The following is a 20,392-nucleotide window of genomic DNA, read 5'->3' as shown; positions in this document are numbered from 1 at the left end:
TTCTCAATAATCCCGACACGAGGGTACTTTTACCCTAATAGACCTGATTACAAACAATTTATTTATAAAAATAATAATTTTGACCGAAAAAAAAAAGGAAAAAAAAACAATAATTAATTTTTCACCATTTTCAAAACATCCTTTAAGTTCGGAATAAAAGTGGGCCCACGGCCCATAATAACATTTATGGACTATGCTTCTTATTAATTTCTTTTATTAAAAATTTAATTTATATTCATAAATTTTGGAGGCGGTATTGTTTATGAATTAAATTCCTAAATTTTGATAAGGAAATTACTTCAATATTTTTTAAAATTTATTTTATTTATAATTTATACACGTGAGTAATATTTTTTAAAATATATTAATTAAAGATTGGTAAACCCAATCCGACTCTCTATTTTCAGGTTAGGTTTGGATTGGGTTATTAAAAAAAAATTAAATTATAACATACTAACATAGTTCAACATTGTCATGGTAGACTGGCAAATAAATATCAACCCTTTTTAAAATAAATTAGATATATTTTTAAATTATTCGGACAAACAAATTATCTATGAACAACATAATCACAAAATTGTAACCTCCTAACATAGTTCAACTGGTAGACAGGTATATTTTACAAAGACGCAACACTCGATATTTAAATTATTTTAAAAATTAAAAAATATAAATTGTAAAATAAATAAAGTTTTTCTTTTAATTCACCTTAACTCAGAAATATTTAAATTTTTTATTAAATTTAAAAATAAATTTTTTTTAATTATTTTATTTCCAAAATTTACCTTAGCTAAGAAAATAAATAAATAATAAATAGTTTATATAATTATTAATTTGAGATTAAATTTTGGTGAGGTAAATTATTTTAATTTATTTATTTGAATTTATTTTCTCAAAAAATAATAATAAATAATAATAATAATAATAATTGAGATTGTATTTAGAATTAAAATGCACCAACTGCCAACTAGCCCTGACACGACAGAAGTTAATTTCCCACCAACCATTTAATTGAAGCTATTTCATAGGATCTAAAATAGGAATATTTATTTTAAATATTTCATATATCATTTAATAAATTTTGGATAGCAATTAATTATTATTATTTTTTGAAAAAATAAAACCATTCTAAAATGGAAGGAATTTTGCTCACTTTTCCCATAGCTACAAGTCATTCTCGTATTTTCCATATACATAGGTTCGGTCCTGTAACGTGTGTTACGGTTCTTATCTTGCTGGTCTTTTCCCTTAGCTACAAGACATTCCCGTGTTTTTCCATATATGTGAGTTTGGTCCTTCAAGGTTTGTTAGAGGTTCGATCTTGCTGACCTCTTTCCTAGCTACAAGTCATTCTCGTTACACAAAATTTGATGACCAATATAAAGATGCAAAAACTAATATTTTTACTCGAGAGTTTAAAAAAACATCCAAAATCGAGTGATCATTTAAAAAACGTTCACGAATTATAAAAGGGTGAGACTGGTAATACTCATAATAAAGATATTTCACTCGAAGTTTCATTCAAATGCTATAAGGAGAGAAAACCCGAGAGTAAATACTCAATTAATGGCAAGAAAGTACTCTGTTGTTGTTCAGTCACACTAGCCACTAGGGAAGTGTTTCATCCTCAAAAGCGGGGACAAAACAATGAACAATCATAAAGTGGCATATTTTAGCGTTGTTTCTTCGTGATTCACGACTTGTGACATGTACAAAAAAAATGGGTTAAAATAATGTTAAGCTTAAGATAACTCGATACAAATTGATTAGAAACGATGAACTCGAGCACTTTTAGTTACAAGACTAAAAACGGTCATTCATGCAGAGATACAAGAACAAATACCTTATCTGAAAAAGTCTACAAAAGCATCCACAAATCAAGTGATTACTTAAAAAACGTTCACGAATTATTAAAGGGTGAGACTCGTAATACTCGTAACAATGATATTTCATTCAAATTCTACATTGTTCGACACACGATCCACGCCAGAACGTAATGTGACACTAGCCACTTGGAGAGTATTTCACCTCAACAACGGTGGAAATAACAACCAATGAGCGGTGGCGACCAAAAACACCGTCGTGAGTGGTCCGGACACTGCCCAATGAATCCGCCACCTTTTCCCCAATGCCCTCTTCAGCTCAATCTCCACAGCCACACACAGCCCATGAATAACAAAGAACCATGTAACTTCCCACGTTGGAATGACTCTAATAATATAGTACAACAAAAGCTCATGCATCAACCCGGACACCACAAACACAACGACCACCGCCATCCACCGCGGCCCTCCGACTTCATAACGAACGGGTTGATAAACAGCGTTATGCAAAGTTTCCGACACCAATCGATTCCACCGTCGGCCCCAAAAATTTTGAAGCGACGTAGCGAGATACGGCTCGTTAAATGGTCGACTAACCTCAACACCAAATCTCGACCGAACAAACACGTTAGAAAGACACATAATCATGTCTAAATAAAAATACAACATTGCACAATTCATGCACGATTTTGCAATGGGATCCACAATTTCATAGTACTTCTTGCCCATGATCAGCATAACAAATATCACCACCTTGGCGGGCAAGTTTAGAGGTATCTTAGGATGTGGTTCTTTGCCAACCTCTTCTTGATTTTGAACGTATTTGGCGGTTTTGCTATGCTTGATTCTGGTTGGTAAGAACGCGATAGAAGCAAATAAAGGGAACGATAATTTCGAGTCGAAAGCTAAAGGACCTAAATTGAATGAGAATAGAACAAGCTTAAAAGTCGTGAGCCAGGTGACGATGAAGGCGAAGCTGCTCGAGAGGAAGGCGGACGAGACGTAGAGAGGGAGAACGAGGAAGAGGGAGAAGACGGGGAGGAATGAAATGAGCCTGAATTTGCCTTTGGGAAGTTTTGGAGCTATGAAATAGCAATACAATAGAGAGGCCATGGATATGAGTATCACCTTCATTAAGCTTATGAGTTCGCTACCCATATTGGAGGTCTTGGCTTACCAAAATTTTGTTGGTTTTGTGAATTTCTAAAGCTCTATACTTCTATTTATACTTATCAACTCATTTATGCAGCACATATGTTCATTTAACTAGCATAGGCCGTCTTAGAGAGAGACTGAGGAGAGATTTCCTTCGTTAGCTAAATAAAACTCGAGTCAAAGATTATATTCGGGTCTTCGCCCTAGATCATTTCAGATGGAGTAGAGAACGAGGGAGAGACTGAGGAGAGATTTCTCTTCGTTAGCTAAATAAAACTCGGGTCGAAGATTATATATCCCGTCTTCGCTCTAGACTGTCCCGAATGGAGTAGAGAATGAGAAAGAGATCAGGGAGAGATTTTCCTTCATTAGCTAAATAAAACTCGGGTCGAAGATTATATTTGGGTCTTAGCCCTAGATTGTTTCGAATGGAGTAGAGAACGAGAGAGAGACTGAGGAGAGATTTCTCTTCATTAGCTAAATAAAACTCGAGACGAAGATTATATACCCTGTCTTCGCCCTAAACCGCTCCGAATAGAGTAGAGAGAGTGACTGAGGAGAGATTTCTCTTCGTTAGTTAAATGAGACTAGAGATGAAGATTATATTCCCGTCCTCACCCAAATTTCCACTCGGCTCTGCCTCGTTACATATATATATATATATATATATATATATATTTTTTTTTTTTTTTTTTGAAACATTTTTTTTAAGGTTGAACATTATTCTCAAATTAAATAATTTTAACTAATTAATTAATTAATTTTAGGATAACAAAGCATTTTAATTTCATTTATTTTAAAATATTTATAAACCCATGATTTTAATTAACATCCGAGCTCTAACACCTATGTAATTACTTATGGCTATCTCCTTATTTTTTGAACTAGACTCGAGGATTTGGAATCGAGAAACTTGAAGGCGTGAATCCGTGTCTAGACCGTCAAACAACTCTAGAGACTTAGAAGACCACCAAGACAACTCTAGAAGACAAAGGTAGTCTCCTAGGCTATTAGCAACCGGTACGTTATCGACCGAGTTTTCACTCTAGTACAGTATCGTTGAGCTAAGCATGGGGTCGATTAGGTAAGTTAGACTTGATAGTTCAGTTGAATTATCTTGCATTATGGATTCGTCCTATAACAGGACGTAGATCATGCAGGTAGTTAATGGAGATGGCACATACAGGAGATCGCTTCCCTCGATTTTGGGTGACGTTACGATCCTATGAGAAAAGTTTGCCAACTAACCTCCCATAAATGACGAACATATTAACACACACCATGTTGTCTCCATCAAAGAGAACGTTTTGTGAGGTAACGCCTCAATCTCGAGTACCAGTTACAAGCTAGCTACTCAAGCCTAGAGTAAAGCATGTGGTCTCCTACTAGGTCAATGATGCAATTGCTTATAGCCTAAATTTATAAACTCATCCCCTTTTAATCTCCCTTTTTAGGTGCATGATGTTGCTAGTCGAGGCAAGGAGGTGCTCGAGAGCTCAATATCCACTAGATAGATGTCACCCAAGGCGTTTGTCTTGTCCACATATTTCCGTAACTCGTTCCCTCTTTAAAACTTAAATTGAACATATGTACATGCATTCAATTTTACACGGGTTTTTGAAATTGATGTCAAATGGTTTAAAATTGCGCGAAATGTTATAGTAGTTCACCTGTATATTCATATTACACTGCATAATCCATAGTCACGTCCTATTTTTTGGTGCCACGAAATTAAGATTGTAACAGCATGGTAGGTAAAACTCAAACTAAAAAAGTTCGAAATAAATGCATGTCATAAAATTATGGTAAAAAGACAAATCTAGGTTCGGTTGGATTCATGGAAAGCTGAAAATTCGAGCCGATATGTGTGTCGACCTGACTAACCTGAAAACAAATTTACGACCCGATTCAATCTTACTCTACTCTTAAGATTATTACGAAGACTAAGAAAATAATTAAAAAAATATTCAACGATTCAATTCGAAAATAAAGTCTTAGTCGGAGGACTCGAGCCACCAACCCAATAAATGTATTGCCTTTGTTGGGATGCTCATTCTATTATGACCAATTGATTTGTCTCTTCATTTGATGAACAGTTAGGTGGAGGGGTAGGTGGAGGGGTAGGTGGGTCATTTCAATAATTTTATTTAATTATTTTCAAAGTTATTAAATTCCGGAAAGTTCGGAAAAAATTTGATAAATATATTTTTTTTGTGTTAAAAATATTTCTCAAATTTAAAATTTTAATATATATTTTTTAAATCTAATAATTTATTTAAAAAATATCCTTAAATTTTAAAAAAGTTAAAAATATATTTATAGTCCATATAAAAATATAAATAAAATTTAAAAACATCATTTGTATAAAAAAAAAATTAAAATAAAATCTTATCCGATATAAAATTTGGATAATATATTATAATAATTAATTATGGAATATATCTTAAACATCATTTTTCTCGAAAACAGTCTATTGACACCTCATACATTATCTTCAAACTTTTTAATATTCTTTTAAAAGTTCAAGGATATTTTTGAGATAAAATGAAAAATTTAAACGTATTTTTATTAATTTAGCCGTATAAAAATTAAGAATATACTTAGTTCTTTATATATAAATGAAACCGTTCCGTGCTTCTGTCTTAAAAAAATATTTTTAATCCTTTAAAAGTTCTATTAATATTTTTACGATTAATTTTTCTTTTTTAAATATACTAATAGATCCCTAGCTTCAAAACTACCGCAAAAAAAAAAATTATGTACCCTTCTCGAGCTCCATGAATTAAATAAACATTTATAGCTATAACTTTGATAGTACAATAACTAAATCGGTATGAAAAACAGAAAATTTTGGATATTAAAATGTTAGTTCGAAAACAATAACCAAACGCTATCCAACTAAAAATTTCACAATAAAAACCGTTTTTTTATTATATAACAAACCGTGTACGAAGATATCATAATTTAATTTTAAAATCTATTTATTATTTACACCAATAAAATGTAAATAATTATGTAATTATTTTATTGAGTTTATGAAATTGTGGATTCTTGGAATATTCTTTTTTAGGGTATTTCGAATATTCCTACCAATGGAAAACTAATTATTTATTGCTGCTCAATTATTCGTACGTTTTAAATAACTACTAATTTTTTAATGTAATTATTTAAAAATATATGGAATTTAAGTTTGATGATTTATTTAATTTTATTTTAGATTAAATTAATAAATATACCCTTCAACTACGTCGTTTACCAAATATCTATAATTTTTTTAAAATTTCAATTATATCCTTAAACTTTTAAAAAATTTCAAAGGTACCCTTGACGTAAGTTTAAAATGTATTTTATCTATTTTAAAAATACAATTAAATTTTTTTAAACTTATTTAATACTTTTAAAAAGTTTTAAATTTTTTTAAAAAGTTAAAAAATATTTTTTTAAATGTTAATATTATTTTTAAAGTTTCATGTATACTATTTTTTATTTTTTTTTAGTGGAAAGATATTTAAAAAAATTAAAATTTAAAGATATTATTAAATTTTTTAAAATTTTGTGATATTTTTGAGTAGGAAGTTATTAATTTAGCCTTTATTTCTGGAGTTAATTTATTTATTTTTCTATTTTTTTAGATTTTTTTTGGTATTTATATTTATAATATTTTAAATATCTACGTCCCTTTTAATCTCCCTAAAATGTGGGTTACATGGGCCTCATGGCCCAATGGTATTGGGCTTTTGGACTGTCAAATTTCCCTTTCAAATGTTATTATTGGGCCTTAAGAAATGGACTTTGGGCTTTGTTTCATAGCCCATTAGAATTGCAAAGGCCTTAACAGCCCATTTGGTTGGAAGGTTTTGAAATATGATAATACACATTATTTTCAAATAAATATAATTTTTAGAATTTACGTTCTAAATATATTTTTGCTTAATAAATATAATCAGTCAATTTGTTATGATGTAATTATATTTAAAAATATAAATTATAATTTTATTAAAATCATTTATTTAATTTAATGATGGTTAAATAACCTAAAAAAACTATTTTATTCTTAATATACTAATTAATAATTAATTAATTAAAATTATTTTAATAGTTTAAAGTAATAAAAATAAACAAATTAACCATAAATAATTATATAAAATTAATTGTTTAACTATATTCTAAACAAAATTTTTAACCGGACCAATTTTTATGAACGAAAAAAATAAGATCCCATAATTTCAAATAATGAATGTCTCAAGAGATGAGTTTAATGAGTTGAATTATATTCAAGTTGACATTCAATATAACAACCCAGAAGCGAGATACAGAGTACGAAATCCTACATTGTTTGGAGAGGAGAACGAAACATACCTTATAAGGTTGTTTGAAACCTCTTCTTAACAGACACGTTTTAAAATTGTGAGACTAATGACGATATGTAACGGGTCAAAGTAGATAATATCTATTATTAGTGAGCTTAAGCTGTTACAGAAAATACTGTTTTTGGTGACCAATACAAAGATGTAAAAACTAATACCTTACCATAAGAGTCTAGAAAAACGCTCATGAATTATAAAAAGGTGAGACTCATGATACTCGTACTAATGATATTTCATTCAAATTCTACACCGTTCAACTTTGGCACACGACACACGACAGGTGACCTAGCCACTTGGGGAGTGTTTTATCCTCAACAGCGGTGGAAAAAACAACCAATGAATGGTGGCTACTAAAAACGCTATCGTGAGTGGTCGGGACACCGCCCAATGAATCCGCCACCTTTTCCCCAAAGCCCTCTTCAGCTCAATCTCCACAGCCACACACAGTCCATGAGCAACAAAGAACCATGTAATTTCCCACGTTGGAATCGCTCTAATGATATAGTAAAGCAAAAGCTCATGCATCAACCCGGACACCACAAACACTACGACCACCGCCATCCACCGCGGAACTCCGATTTCATAACGAACGGGTTGATAAACAGCAGTATGCAAAGTTTCCGACACAGATTGATTCCATCTCCGTCCCCAAAAATTTTGAAGTGACGTCGCAAGATATGGCTCGTCGAACGGTCGTCTAACCTCGACACCAAATCTCGATCGAACAAATACATTAGAAAGACTCATAATCATGTCTAAATAGAAATACAACGTTGCACAATTCAAGTACAATTTTGCAATGGGACCCCCAATTTCTAAGTGCCTCCCACCCATGACCAACATAGCAAATATCACCACCTTGGCAGGCAAACTTAGAGGCAGCTTAGGGCGTGGTTCGTTGCCGAGATCGTCATGATTTTGAACGTATTTGGCTGTTTTGTTATGCTTGATTCTGGTTGGTAAGAACGCAATAGAAACAAACAAACTGAGCGATAATTTCGGGTCGAAAGCTAAAGGACCTAAATTGAATGAGAATAGAATGAGCTTAAAGGTCGTGAGCCAGGTGACGAAGAAGGAAATGTTGCTCGAGAGAAAGGCGGACGAGACGTAGAGAGGGAGAACGAGGAAGAGGGAGAAGACGGGGAGGAATGAAATGAGCCTGAATTTGCCTTTGGAAAGTTTTTGAGCTATGAAATAGCAATACAATAGAGAGACCATGGATATGAGTAACACCTTCATGAAGCTTATGAGTTCGCTACCCATATTAGAGGTTTAGGGTTAGCTAAATGAGACTCGGGATGAAGATTATGTTCCCCTTATTTTCCCAAATTCTCACTTCATTCTATTTCGTTATATATATATATTATTATTATTATTTTACTCGTTTCGTAAATAAATGATTTTTTAATATGAAATATTACGCTGTAGTATTGAAATTTGAGTTTTTAGAAATTATTTTGTGGGTTTTTTTACGGTGAATATTTTAATAGTGTAAGTTTGGAATAACGATTCCAGCGTCTTTCCAATCACTCAAATAACAGCTGAAACAAAGAAATTATGACAGAATTTATAATTTATAACAGAAATTATATTGTAAAATAAAAATTAACACCGGAAATTCTTTACAAAAATAAATTGAGAATTTCTCGTTTCCACCTTATAAACATCTTTAATGTATCATTTAAAATCGAAAACTACTACAATTCTGGTCGAGTCTTTTTAGTTTAGTTGATGTTTGAGTGAAACCCCGTGTTAGAAAATTAATTTTTTTTTTTATAAATGTGTGGAAATTTATCTAGTAGACGCGGTTTTAAAATTGTTGTGTTCACGAAGGATTTGAATCAAATAATTCATAATAATTATAAAATAGATGGTATAATTATTATATTACCATTAAAGATAAATAAATAATATTAAATAATAATACATTATTGATGAGACATACAAATCTCAACTCTCATCTTCTTTTAAGATTTGATTGTGTTGATACCCAAAAAAGTTAAGTTATCTAGACACATCCGTTTCTTGTATGTTTGCCCATTTACTCTAAGTTGTTTGATTTCATTTATTTGGAATTTATTGTAGGTAAAAATTGGTGATTTAGAGCTTTACGTGTAACGCTCCCAGCTCAACATGTATGTAATTATCGTAAAAACTATCCTTGAGACTTAAAAGATCACAGACAATTTTGAAAGACAAAGGTAGTTTTTTAGGCTATTAGCAACCGGTACAGTGGTACGATAAGATGAACACCTCTCCACAATGGTATGATATTGTCCACTTTGAGCATAAGCTCTCATGGCTTTGTTTGGGCTTTTCCAACATGGAGAGAGTCCCTAAATTAGCCGATGTGCAACACCTCTCTTCGAACAAAGTACGCCTCCCCTTAATCGAGGAGGTTCGATTCCTTTTCTTTTGGAGTCCTTTGTTCGATTCACCAATCTATTGGCACGATTAAGTTTAGAACATGACTCTGATACCATGTTAGATAAACACAACTCTCCACAATGGTATGATATTGTCCAACATAAGCTCTCATGGCTTTGTTGATGAGAGCTTATGTTTGGGCTTTTCCAAGAATGGAGAGAGTCCCTAAATTAGCCGATGTGAGACTTTCATCATCCAAGAGAGTCCCTAAATTAGCGGATGTGGGACTTTCATCATTCAACACCTCTCTTCGAACAAACTACGTCTCCCCTTAATCGAGGAGGCTCGACTCCTTTTCTTTTGGAGTTCTTTATTCGATTTACCAATCTATTGGCACGACTAAGTTTAGAACATGACTCTGATATCATGTTAGATTAACACAACTCTCCACAATGGTATGATATTGTCCAACATAAGCTCTCATGGCTTTGTTGATGAGAGCTTATGTTTGGGCTTTTCCAAGAATGGAGAGAGTCCCTAAATTAGCCGATGTGGGACTTTCATCATCCAAGAGAGTCCATAAATTAGCCGATGTGGGACTTTCATCATCCAAGAGAGTCCCTAAATTAGCCGATGTTGGACTTTCATCATCCAACACCTCTCTTCGAACAAAGTACGCCTCCCCTTAATCGAGGAGACTCGACTCCTTTTCTTTTGGAGTCCTTTGTTCGATTTACCAATCTATTGGCACGACTAAGTTTAGAACATGACTCTGATATCATGTTAGATTAACACAACTCTCCACAATGGTATGATATTGTCCAACATAAGCTCTCATGGCTTTGTTGATGAGAGCTTATGTTTGGGCTTTTCCAAGAATGGAGAGAGTCCCTAAATTAGCCGATGTGGGACTTTCATCATCCAAGAGAGTCCATAAATTAGCCGATGTGGGACTTTCATCATCCAAGAGAGTCCCTAAATTAGCCGATGTTGGACTTTCATCATCCAACACCTCTCTTCGAACAAAGTACGCCTCCCCTTAATCGAGGAGACTCGACTCCTTTTCTTTTGGAGTCCTTTGTTCGATTTACCAATCTATTGGCACGACTAAGTTTAGAACATGACTCTGATATCATGTTAGATTAACATTCGATTTACCAATCTATTGGCACGACTAAGTTTAGAACATGACTCTGATATCATGTTAGATTAACACAACTCTCCACAATGGTATGATATTGTCCAACATAAGCTCTCATGGCTTTGTTGATGAGAGCTTATGTTTGGGCTTTTCCAACAATGGAGAGAGTCCCTAAATTAGCCGATGTGGGACTTTCATCATCCAAGAGAGTCCCTAAATTAGCCGATGTGGGACTTTCATCATCCAACACCTCTCTTCGAACAAAGTACGCATCCCCTTAATCGAGGAGGTTCGATTCCTTTTCTTTTGGAGTCCTTTGTTCAATTCACCAATCTATTGGCACGACTAAGTTTAGAACATGACTCTGATACCATGTTAGATGAACACAACTCTCCACAATAGTATGATATTGTCCAACATAAACTCTCATGGCTTTGTTTTAGGCTTCCCTAAAAGGTCACATACCAATGGAGAGAATTTTCTTTGTTTATAAACTCATGATCATTCCCTAAGTTAGCCGGTGTGAGACTTTCATCATCCAACAGAGTTTACACTCTGGTATAGTACCATTGTGCTATGCATTGGACCGATCAGGGAAGTGAGACTTGATACTTCAGTTGGATTATCCTAGATGGTGGATTCGTCCTATGAGAAGGCGTAAATCATGTAGGTAGTCAATCGGGCGTAGATCATGTAGGTTAAAAAACTTTAACATATTTTTAAGTTTGGATTATTTTTAGAGTTAATTTTATTTAGATTTTATTTGGTATGTATATTTATAATATTTTAAATATCTACATCCCTTTAATCTCTCTAAAATGTGGATTATATGGGCCTCATGGCCCAATAGTATTGGGCTTTGGACTATCAAATTTTCCTGTCAAATGTTATTATTGGGCCTTAAGAAATGAACTTTGGGCTTTGATTCATATGCCCATTAGAAGGGGCAAAAGCATTAACATCCCATTAGGTTGGACCTAAAAAAACATAAAATTTAAAGTATTTTATTCTTAATATACTAATTAATAAATAAATAATTAAAATTATTTTTAATAGTTTAACTTAATAAAAATAAACTAATTAACCACAAATAATTATATAAAATTAATTGTTTAACACATGTTATTAATAGATTTCTAATAAAAAAATTTAACCAAACTATCTTTATGAAAAAAAAAAACCCATAATTTCAAACAATGAGATGTCTCAAGAGAGATGATTTGACGTCTCGAAACTGATTGCAAAAGAGGGAAAATCGGTCACGTTAAAATTACCTTCTGGGGAGGTCCGTTTGATATCCAAAAATTGCTCAGCAACAGTCGGACAAGTGGGGAATGCTGGGGTAAACCAGAAAAGTTTGGGTAGAGCCGAATCTAAATGTTGGCTAGGTAAGCGTCGTGTAGTAAGAGGAGTAGTTATGAACCCTGTAGACCATCCCCAGGGAGGTGGTGAAGGGAGGGCCCCAATTAGTAGAGAGTATGCTTGAAACAAAATAAGATTCGAATTTTTGACTGATAATATATTATTTAATCAGTTGAATTATACTCAAGTTGATATATAAGATAAATTTTTTTAATGTAAAATAGCTATTAAGGATATCCCGAACAACAAACGACATAAACCACGACTCAAATATATAATGCTAATACAAAATTAAAATAAAGTTTTTATTTTTAATCACTAATTTTAGATATTTCATTAATTTTTAAATGTTTCCAATAGGAACTTTCCCACCATCTTCAATTCTCTAAGAAGACTTGCAAAAGTACCGGCCTTCAAGAACGGCGGATAGAACAACCACGCGGCGGTGACCATCAAAAACGCCAACGTCAACAGACCCGCCACCACCGACGGCGGCCGCCACCGTCGCCCCACGGCGGCCTTCAACCTGGATTCCACCACCACACACACACCTTGAACAACAAAAAACCACGTGATTTCCCAAGTGGGAAACTCTCTAGTAAGGTAACACACCATTTGCTCATGCATCACTCCGGACACCACAAACACCGCCATCACCGCCACTCCCGCCGCCCATGTCGGCCCGATTAGACCCTCCATGGCTGCTCGGACCGGCTTGTAAACGCTATATCGGAGAGAATTCGACACCAATAAATTCCATCTTCTCCCCCAAAAATCTTGGAGCGATGTCATCAAGTACGGCTCGTTCGACCCCGGTTCGAGCTCGACGCCACCAAATGTCAATCGAACGAAAACACTCGGTACACCAAGAAGAATGTCGACGAAGATATACAACAGCGCCGAGTAGACGCAGAGCTTCACATTTGGCCGGAGCCGGTCAACGAGGTCGGCGGCGGCGATAAATCCGGCGAAAATAACTATTTTGGAGGGTAAATTAAGTGGCAACTTGGGATTTGGAATTTTTTTGAGATTTTTGTAATCTGGGTCGGTTTTTTTTGGCTTGATTTTGATTGGGAGGCAAGCAATCAAGGCAAATAAGGGGAATTTCAATGGTGGGTCGGAAACAAGAGGGCCTAAATTGAAGGAAAAGAGGAGGAGTTTGTAGGTTGTGAGCCAAGTGATGAAGAAGGTGACGGTTCCGGTGAGGAAGACGGTGGAGAGAGAGAGGGGAAGGACGGCGAAGAGAGAGAAAATTGGGAGGAGAGAGAAGAACCTGAATTTGCCTTTGGGAAGCTTTGAAGCTATGAAGTAAGAGTATAAGAGGGACGCCATTATTGAGATGAAGACCTTGATGAAGCTCTTGAGTTCACCTTCCATGGCGCCAATTTTTCTTGATTTTCTTTGTGAAATTACAACTTTTATACACATCCACAGATATATATATATATATATATATATATATATATATATATATATTGTAATGTGAGAGATTTGTTACAATATTAAATTTTAAATTTTTGTTAAAAGGAACATTTGTTTTGAAATATTATATGATATATTAAGATATTTTGAATTTTGAATAAAAATTATATTGGAGAAATTATTGGATAATATATGTATAGAAAGGTTTTTATAATTTTAAACTTTTGAAAATAATTTTAAAAAATATTATAGTTAATTTAGAAAGAAAGCCATTAGTATTGATTTTAAAAAATATTTTTGAAATTTTAAAATTTTAATTAATCATCTTATAATCTTCCTTAAAAACATCAAAAATATTTTTAAATTTTTTAAAAATTTATTATTTATCCTGTCAACTTTCAAAAAAAAAAAAATAATATTAGTATTCTTAAATTTTTTAAAAAATAAATTTTAAATTCATAGTATTAAAAATATATTTTTTTATTCAAATTAACTGGAAAACTATTTTTAATTTTTTTTTAGTTTAAATATATTATTAAAAATTTTAAAAGCATAAAAATATTTTTTAAATAAATGGATATTTTTATTAGTTTAATATATATATATATTTTTATATGTATTTTTATACACATATACTTGTACATACATATACATACATACATATATATATATATATGTATATATGCACATATATATATATACATACATACACATATACATACATACATATATATGTGTGTGTATATATGTATATGTGTATATATACTATGTGTATATACATATATATGTATATGTAAATGTATGTATATGCACACATATACATACATACATATATACACATATACATACATACATATATATACATACATATACATCCATACATATACATATATATATACACATATACATACATATATACACATATACATACATACATATACATATATATACACATATACATATACATACATATATACACATGTACATACATATATATACACATATATACACATATATACACATACACATATACATACACATATACATACATACATATATACATGTATACATACATACATATACATATAGATACACATACACATATACATACATATTTATTTTTATATTTTTTGGGAATTGGTTGGAATGTGTTATTATCTATTATTAGGTTTTTGGTTCACTCGACCAAATGCTTGTCAAAAGGCATTTGTAACTAATCGCGTGGGGGATTTTGGTTTATTATTAGGGATTTTAGGTCTTTATTGGACAACAACTGAGTTTTGAATTTCGGGATTTATTTAAAATATTCAATAACTTGATTTATAATAATGAGGTTAATTTATTATTTGTTACTTTGTGCGCCGTCCTATTATTTGCAGGTACAGTTGCTAAATTTGCTCAATTTCCTCTTCATGTATGGTTACCTGATGCTATGGAGGGTCCTACCCCGATTTCGGCTCTTATACATGCTGCTACGATGGTAGCAGCGGAAATTTTTCTTATCACTCGGCTTCTTTCGCTTTTTATAGTAATATCTTACATCATGAATCTAATAGCTTTTATAGGTATAATAACAGTACTATTTGGAGCTATTTTAACCTATTCTACGATGTCTCAATTGGGTTATATGATGTTAGCTTTGGGTATAGGGTCTTATCGAGCTGCTTTATTTAATAAGATTTGTGTTCATTGGTCACAAGAAAATTGATTGAATCATAAATTCAACCACATTGCTATTCATCTAGTTCATATGTTTCTATTTCTATTTCCAAGTATAATTCCAACACACTTTATTCTAATTTAATAAATTTCAACCCGAAATAATATAAATAATATCTATTTTAACTTCGTTCATATCCGATATAGAGTTTCTAAATATTTTCCTATCTGTTTTTTATGGACTTTGATAATGATATATTATCTACCGAACCATATTTAAATTTACTCGCTTTTAACAATTAGAATACCAACTTTTCGATTCAAAGCTATAAATATGACTTATTTTGTGAACACCTATGTATATTAAAACATGTGTGAATCTTAATTTAAAGTTTTAGGTCTACGAGTGAATTGTGACTTTTGCATTTCCCATTACGTGTTTCGTTATTTTGAGACAATGACGGGTGATTGTTTAACTTCTAGAAAAAAAAAATCTAGACATGTAGTTAATGTTTGTCACGTTACTATTTTAGCTTATTTTCTTCGGTACTTGTTATCTCAAATTAATTAACATATTTAATGAACACGATCTTACCATTTACCCCTCTTCGGAGTCCAGCGTCCTCATTGACACAGCGCCTAATGTCTGCCTTTAATACAATTTGTAATCGTTCAAACCATTTATCCCTCTTGGGGACCGACGTTCTCGCTGACACACTGCCCGATATCTAGTTTCGGAATTATTTGTAATAGCGTAAGTCCACCGCTATTACCATTAACAGATATTGTCCATTTTGGCTTATTATGTATCGTCATCAGCCTCACGGTTTTAAACGCTTCTTCTAGGGTGAGGTTTACATAACCTTTTAAGAAATGTTTTGTTACCCTTCTAACATTTTTTTATTTATTTTGATATTTAGTTTAAAAAACATTTTAAATTAAAAAAAAAAAAAACCAAATTTTAAAATTTTAAATGAATATGGTTAACTTAAGAGAATGAAAAATAATTAAAAAAAAATGAAAAATATATATTTATAAGATAATTTTATAAATTTTATTCTAAATATATATTAAGAAAAAAACAACGTGAATGTTTAAAGCAAGAATGAAACTTACAATAATTTTTTTGACAAATGATTCTTTGACACGTGTGACAATGACACATCACGAGGTTAGTAATTTTCCCCCACAAATCATATTTTCTAAAATATTTGATAATTTATAAATTATAATTATTATTATTATTTGGTAATTATTATGATGCTTTTATGGCATGTGCTTTCCTATCAAAATATGAGTAGAAATTTCATAATTGATACTCGACCGAAACTCGAGATTTTAACTTCTTGTTATTAGAGTAATAGTCTGGTAGCCTATGGACCGACGTCCATTAAGTCGGTCAAAATCACATCACAACAGTTTTATCCAACTAGTTCGTAGGCATTCAAACAACGAGTTCATTTATTGTTTCAAGCTCAAATTGTTGCTTCTAAGCTTGTCTTAGTCAAACGTTCGCACGTTTCACGTGATCTAGACCTACGATATTCTATTTATTTAGAAAATCGACCCCCTCGAATGAGAAGGGAATTCCCCATTTAGATCAGGAATGAGACAGGGAGTGGATAATATTTTTTCTATTAAATAAATGAGTTCAGAGATGAGTTTATATTTCTCGTCCCCACCTCACTTAATATATATATATGCTTAAAAAAATTGTTAATTTTGAGATCTTAATTTTAATATTTAAACTAAAACTTTGTTATGATTTTATTAGTAATTTTTTTATTAAAAATTATATTGAAAAATAAAAACTTTTAAATAAATATATTTTAAAAAACAATAATTAATGACAAAAATTATTCATGGTAAATTCAATCTCCACTAATTTTCGGTCGAGAATCTCTACTTCCATCCTAGTGCACATCTCTGGTAGCTAGGGGTATACATTCAATCCGACAACTCGGACTAATCCAACTCGAACTATAAAAGTTAGGTTGGATTAGCTTTTTGAGTTGATTTGGGTTCATTTTTCTGAACTTGAACTGACTCGGTTCGGCTTTGAATTCATGGAACAAATGAGTAGCATTGCTATTTGCGAGCCGACAACATGGTCGAGCCATTGAAGCCAGCTCGAGTCGGATTGCACGCGTTGGGACAACTTAGGCACGTGCTGTGGAATGTGACCGCTTCGCGGACCTGGCTTTTCCCACGCGCTTGGGCCTATCATACAGTGTTGGGCTAACAGAATCTAGTGATGCCGTGGGCTTCATTAGATCTTTTTGGGAATGGGCTTCTGGTGGGCTGAATGTGAGGCGGGTTCATGGGCCGATGGCCCAATTTTCGTTCCCTTTAGGTTCCGCATGTAAAATGGCTCCGAAGCTGAGGCTTGGTTTACCGTTCGAGCGCTTCCTCTTAATTAGCTAATGCGAAGAAGAACTCTCGTATAGGTTGTGAATTCAAGGCTATTATGGTAAACGTAAACAACACGTAATTGACATATAGGAGGATCATAATCGAATAATTGCCCAAAGATTCTGTGTATAGATTGGGTATATAACACTATTGATACTGATGTGATGTGATGTATTTTGTTATAGTTTTATTCAAATCGTTCATGTGAAGACACGTGAGTAAATATATTTTATACAGTAAGTTTGTATAAGATTGTACGGTAAAATATTTAATCTCTTTTTATAAATTAATTAATCTAGAATATTACTATTTAAAAAATAATTACGTATGGCTCGATATTAATCTCGAATGAATTGTGAATTCACGATGGTGAGAATTTGTCATTTGATTTGTATGGGTAAGAATAAAAATTAATTTTTTATCAAATAGTAGCCATGCTGGTGAGTCGTGTTGGAAGTATTTTAGACTTAATCAAATTGTTCGGGCAACACAAACAATCTTTATAATAATTAACCTAACCGAACTTCTAATTTTTTTGGGTTAGGTTACCATTGTGGAGAGTTGTGTTCGTCTAACATGGTATTAAAGCTATGCCCTAAACTTAGTCATGTCAATAGAATCCTTAAATGTCGAATAAAGAACTCCAACAGAAAAGGAGACAAGGCTCCTTGAAGGCATAGTAAAAAATGATTAAGATTGCAAAAGAAAAGGAGTCGAGCCTCAATTAGGGGAGACGTACTTTGTTCGAGGGGAGATGTTAGTGGATGAAAGTCTCACGTCGGCTAATTTAGAGAATGATCATGAGTTTATAATCAAAAAATATTTTCTCTATTGAAATGAGACCTTTTGTAAAACTCAAAACAAAGCCATGAGAGCTTGTATAATACATTTAAAAATCACTAATAAAAATATTAGGAAATTCAAACCTTAAAGACCGCTAAATCCTCATTAAAAAAAAAAAAAAAAACAAACAACAACAGAGAGGGGAGGGGGACATAATCAACGTGGCAAAAATCGATTAGTCTGTTACCTCACCTCCACACCCACCTTGCGGTTACTTAAAATTTTCTTCACTAATGGACCGCCTTGTCATCTTGTCGTTCTACTCACACAGAAAGAGAGAGAAAGAACAGAGACGGGGACAGAGAGAGAGAGGGACCGTTAATTTCGGTTAACACTAGAAGAAGTTAAAATGGTTACAGACCAAGAGCTTTCTCAAGCTATACAATGTCTTCTACGCGACTCTGTTTCTGCTGCAAACCCTAACCCTTTCCCTTAGCTGGTTTTCATTCCGTGGTAGGGTTAATGTGTTTATAAGAGTGTGGAAACCTCTCCCTAGTATATGTGTTTTATAAACCTTGAAGGGAAGTCCGGAAGTGAAAGTCTAAAGAGGATGATATTTGTTAGCGGTAGGCTTGGGCCGTTACAAATGGTACCAAAGCTAGACATTGGGCGATGTACCAGCGAGGAGGTTGAGCCCTGAAAGGAGGTGGACATGTGGTGGTGTGCCAGGAAGGACGCTAGGCTCTGAAGGGGGTGGATTGGGGAGTCCCACATCGAGGGAATGGGTGCCAGCGAGGGCGTTGGGCCCTGAAAAGGGTGGATTGTGAGATCCCACATCGGTTAGGGAGGAGAACGAAACATTCTTATATTTATAAGGGTGTGGAAGCCTCTCCCTAGCAGATGCGTTTTAAAAACCTTGAGGGGAAACCCGAAAGGGAAAACCCATAGAGGATAATATCTTCTAGCGGCGGACAGTTACAAATGGTATTAGAGCTAGGCACTCGGCGATATGCCAGTGAGGAGGTTGAGCTCTGAAGGGGGTGGACACAAGGCGGTGTGCCAGGAAGGACGTTGGACCCTGAATGGGATAGATTGGGAGGGACTGTTCGGTTGTGGATGCACTGGGAATCCCTGAAGTTTTAGGCAGCCATCATATATTTAGGAGTTCATGATAGCTAATCTTCTAGGATGGTTAGTGCATTCTAACTTTCTTATATATTAAGAGCTTATTATTTGATTTGATTGAAATTTCTGTTCATGTTGGAAGCTGCTGATTGATTGACCTGTTAAACTAGGACTTCGTAATTCGATTAGAAATAGAAAGTCGAGCTAAAAATTGGAGTTTTGAGTTTTCTTGTAACAGCCTAAATCTACCGCTAGTGGATGTTGTTCTCTTTGGGTTTGCCCTTTCGGGTTTCCCCTCAAGGTTTTTAAAACGTGTCTGTCAGGGGGAGGTTTCCACACCTTTGTATGAAATGTTTCGTTATCCTCCCCAAACGATGTGGGATCTCACATCCACCCCCCTTTCGAGGTTCAGCGTTCTCGCTAGCACTCGTTCCTCTTTCCAATCGATGCGGGATCTCACAATCCACCCACCTTCGGGGCACAGTGTCCTCACTGACACTTGTTCCTCTTTTCAATCGATCTGGGATCTCACTATCCACCCACCTTCTGGACCCAGCTTCCTCGCTGGCACTCGTTCCCCTCTCTAATCGATATGGGACCTCACAATCCACTTACCTACCTCCCGGGCCCAGCGTTCTTACTGACACTCATTCCCCTCTCCAATCGATGTGGGATCTCATAATCCACCTACCTACGAGTCCCAGCATCGTCGCTGACACTCATTTCTCTTTCCAATCAATGTGGGATCTCACAATCCACCCACCTTCCGGGCCCAG

General features: G+C 33.7%; 3 protein-coding genes and 1 long non-coding RNA gene across 4 annotated transcripts; all 4 read right to left on the bottom strand.

Annotated features, from left to right (window-relative positions):
* Positions 1 to 1,802: 1,802 nt before the first annotated feature.
* Positions 1,803 to 3,004, bottom strand: LOC111476790 (probable long-chain-alcohol O-fatty-acyltransferase 5). The gene has a single exon (XM_023120597.1). The coding sequence runs from the start codon at positions 2,979 to 2,981 to the stop codon at positions 2,025 to 2,027; it is 957 nt and encodes a 318-aa protein (XP_022976365.1). The 5' UTR covers positions 2,982 to 3,004; the 3' UTR covers positions 1,803 to 2,024.
* A 4,548-nt stretch (positions 3,005 to 7,552) lies between these two features.
* On the bottom strand, positions 7,553 to 8,644 carry LOC111476789 (probable long-chain-alcohol O-fatty-acyltransferase 3). Its single transcript, XM_023120595.1, has one exon. The coding sequence runs from the start codon at positions 8,606 to 8,608 to the stop codon at positions 7,631 to 7,633; it is 978 nt and encodes a 325-aa protein (XP_022976363.1). The 5' UTR covers positions 8,609 to 8,644; the 3' UTR covers positions 7,553 to 7,630.
* A 3,956-nt stretch (positions 8,645 to 12,600) lies between these two features.
* Positions 12,601 to 13,592, bottom strand: LOC111475857 (probable long-chain-alcohol O-fatty-acyltransferase 5). The gene is made up of 2 exons (XM_023119955.1): positions 12,828 to 13,592; positions 12,601 to 12,741 (listed from the first exon to the last, which is right to left on the bottom strand). Exons 1-2 carry the CDS (start codon positions 13,590 to 13,592, stop codon positions 12,601 to 12,603), a joined length of 906 nt encoding a protein of 301 aa, XP_022975723.1.
* Positions 13,593 to 19,977: 6,385 nt separating this feature from the next.
* Positions 19,978 to 20,392, bottom strand: LOC111476572. Its single transcript, XR_002717125.1, has 2 exons — positions 20,160 to 20,392; positions 19,978 to 20,014 (listed from the first exon to the last, which is right to left on the bottom strand). It is a non-coding gene; the product is annotated as an uncharacterized LOC111476572 (long non-coding RNA).

Source organism: Cucurbita maxima, unplaced genomic scaffold (assembly GCF_002738345.1).
Source record: "Cucurbita maxima cultivar Rimu unplaced genomic scaffold, Cmax_1.0 Cma_Scf00003, whole genome shotgun sequence".
Classification (NCBI taxonomy): Eukaryota; Viridiplantae; Streptophyta; class Magnoliopsida; order Cucurbitales; family Cucurbitaceae; genus Cucurbita; species Cucurbita maxima.
This window is presented reverse-complemented; position numbering and strand designations above follow the sequence as displayed.

Bases quoted from the DNA above. Each gene is read 5' to 3' on its own strand.
- LOC111476790 (XM_023120597.1), bottom strand. From the start codon at position 2,981: ATGGGTAGCGAACTCATAAGCTTAATGAAGGTGATACTCATATCCATG.
- LOC111476789 (XM_023120595.1), bottom strand. From the start codon at position 8,608: ATGGGTAGCGAACTCATAAGCTTCATGAAGGTGTTACTCATATCCATG.
- LOC111475857 (XM_023119955.1), bottom strand. From the start codon at position 13,592: ATGGAAGGTGAACTCAAGAGCTTCATCAAGGTCTTCATCTCAATAATG. The intron at 12,742-12,827 runs GTGTGTTACCTT...GGTGGAATCCAG, and splicing joins GAGTGATGCATGAGCAAATG to GTTGAAGGCCGCCGTGGGGC.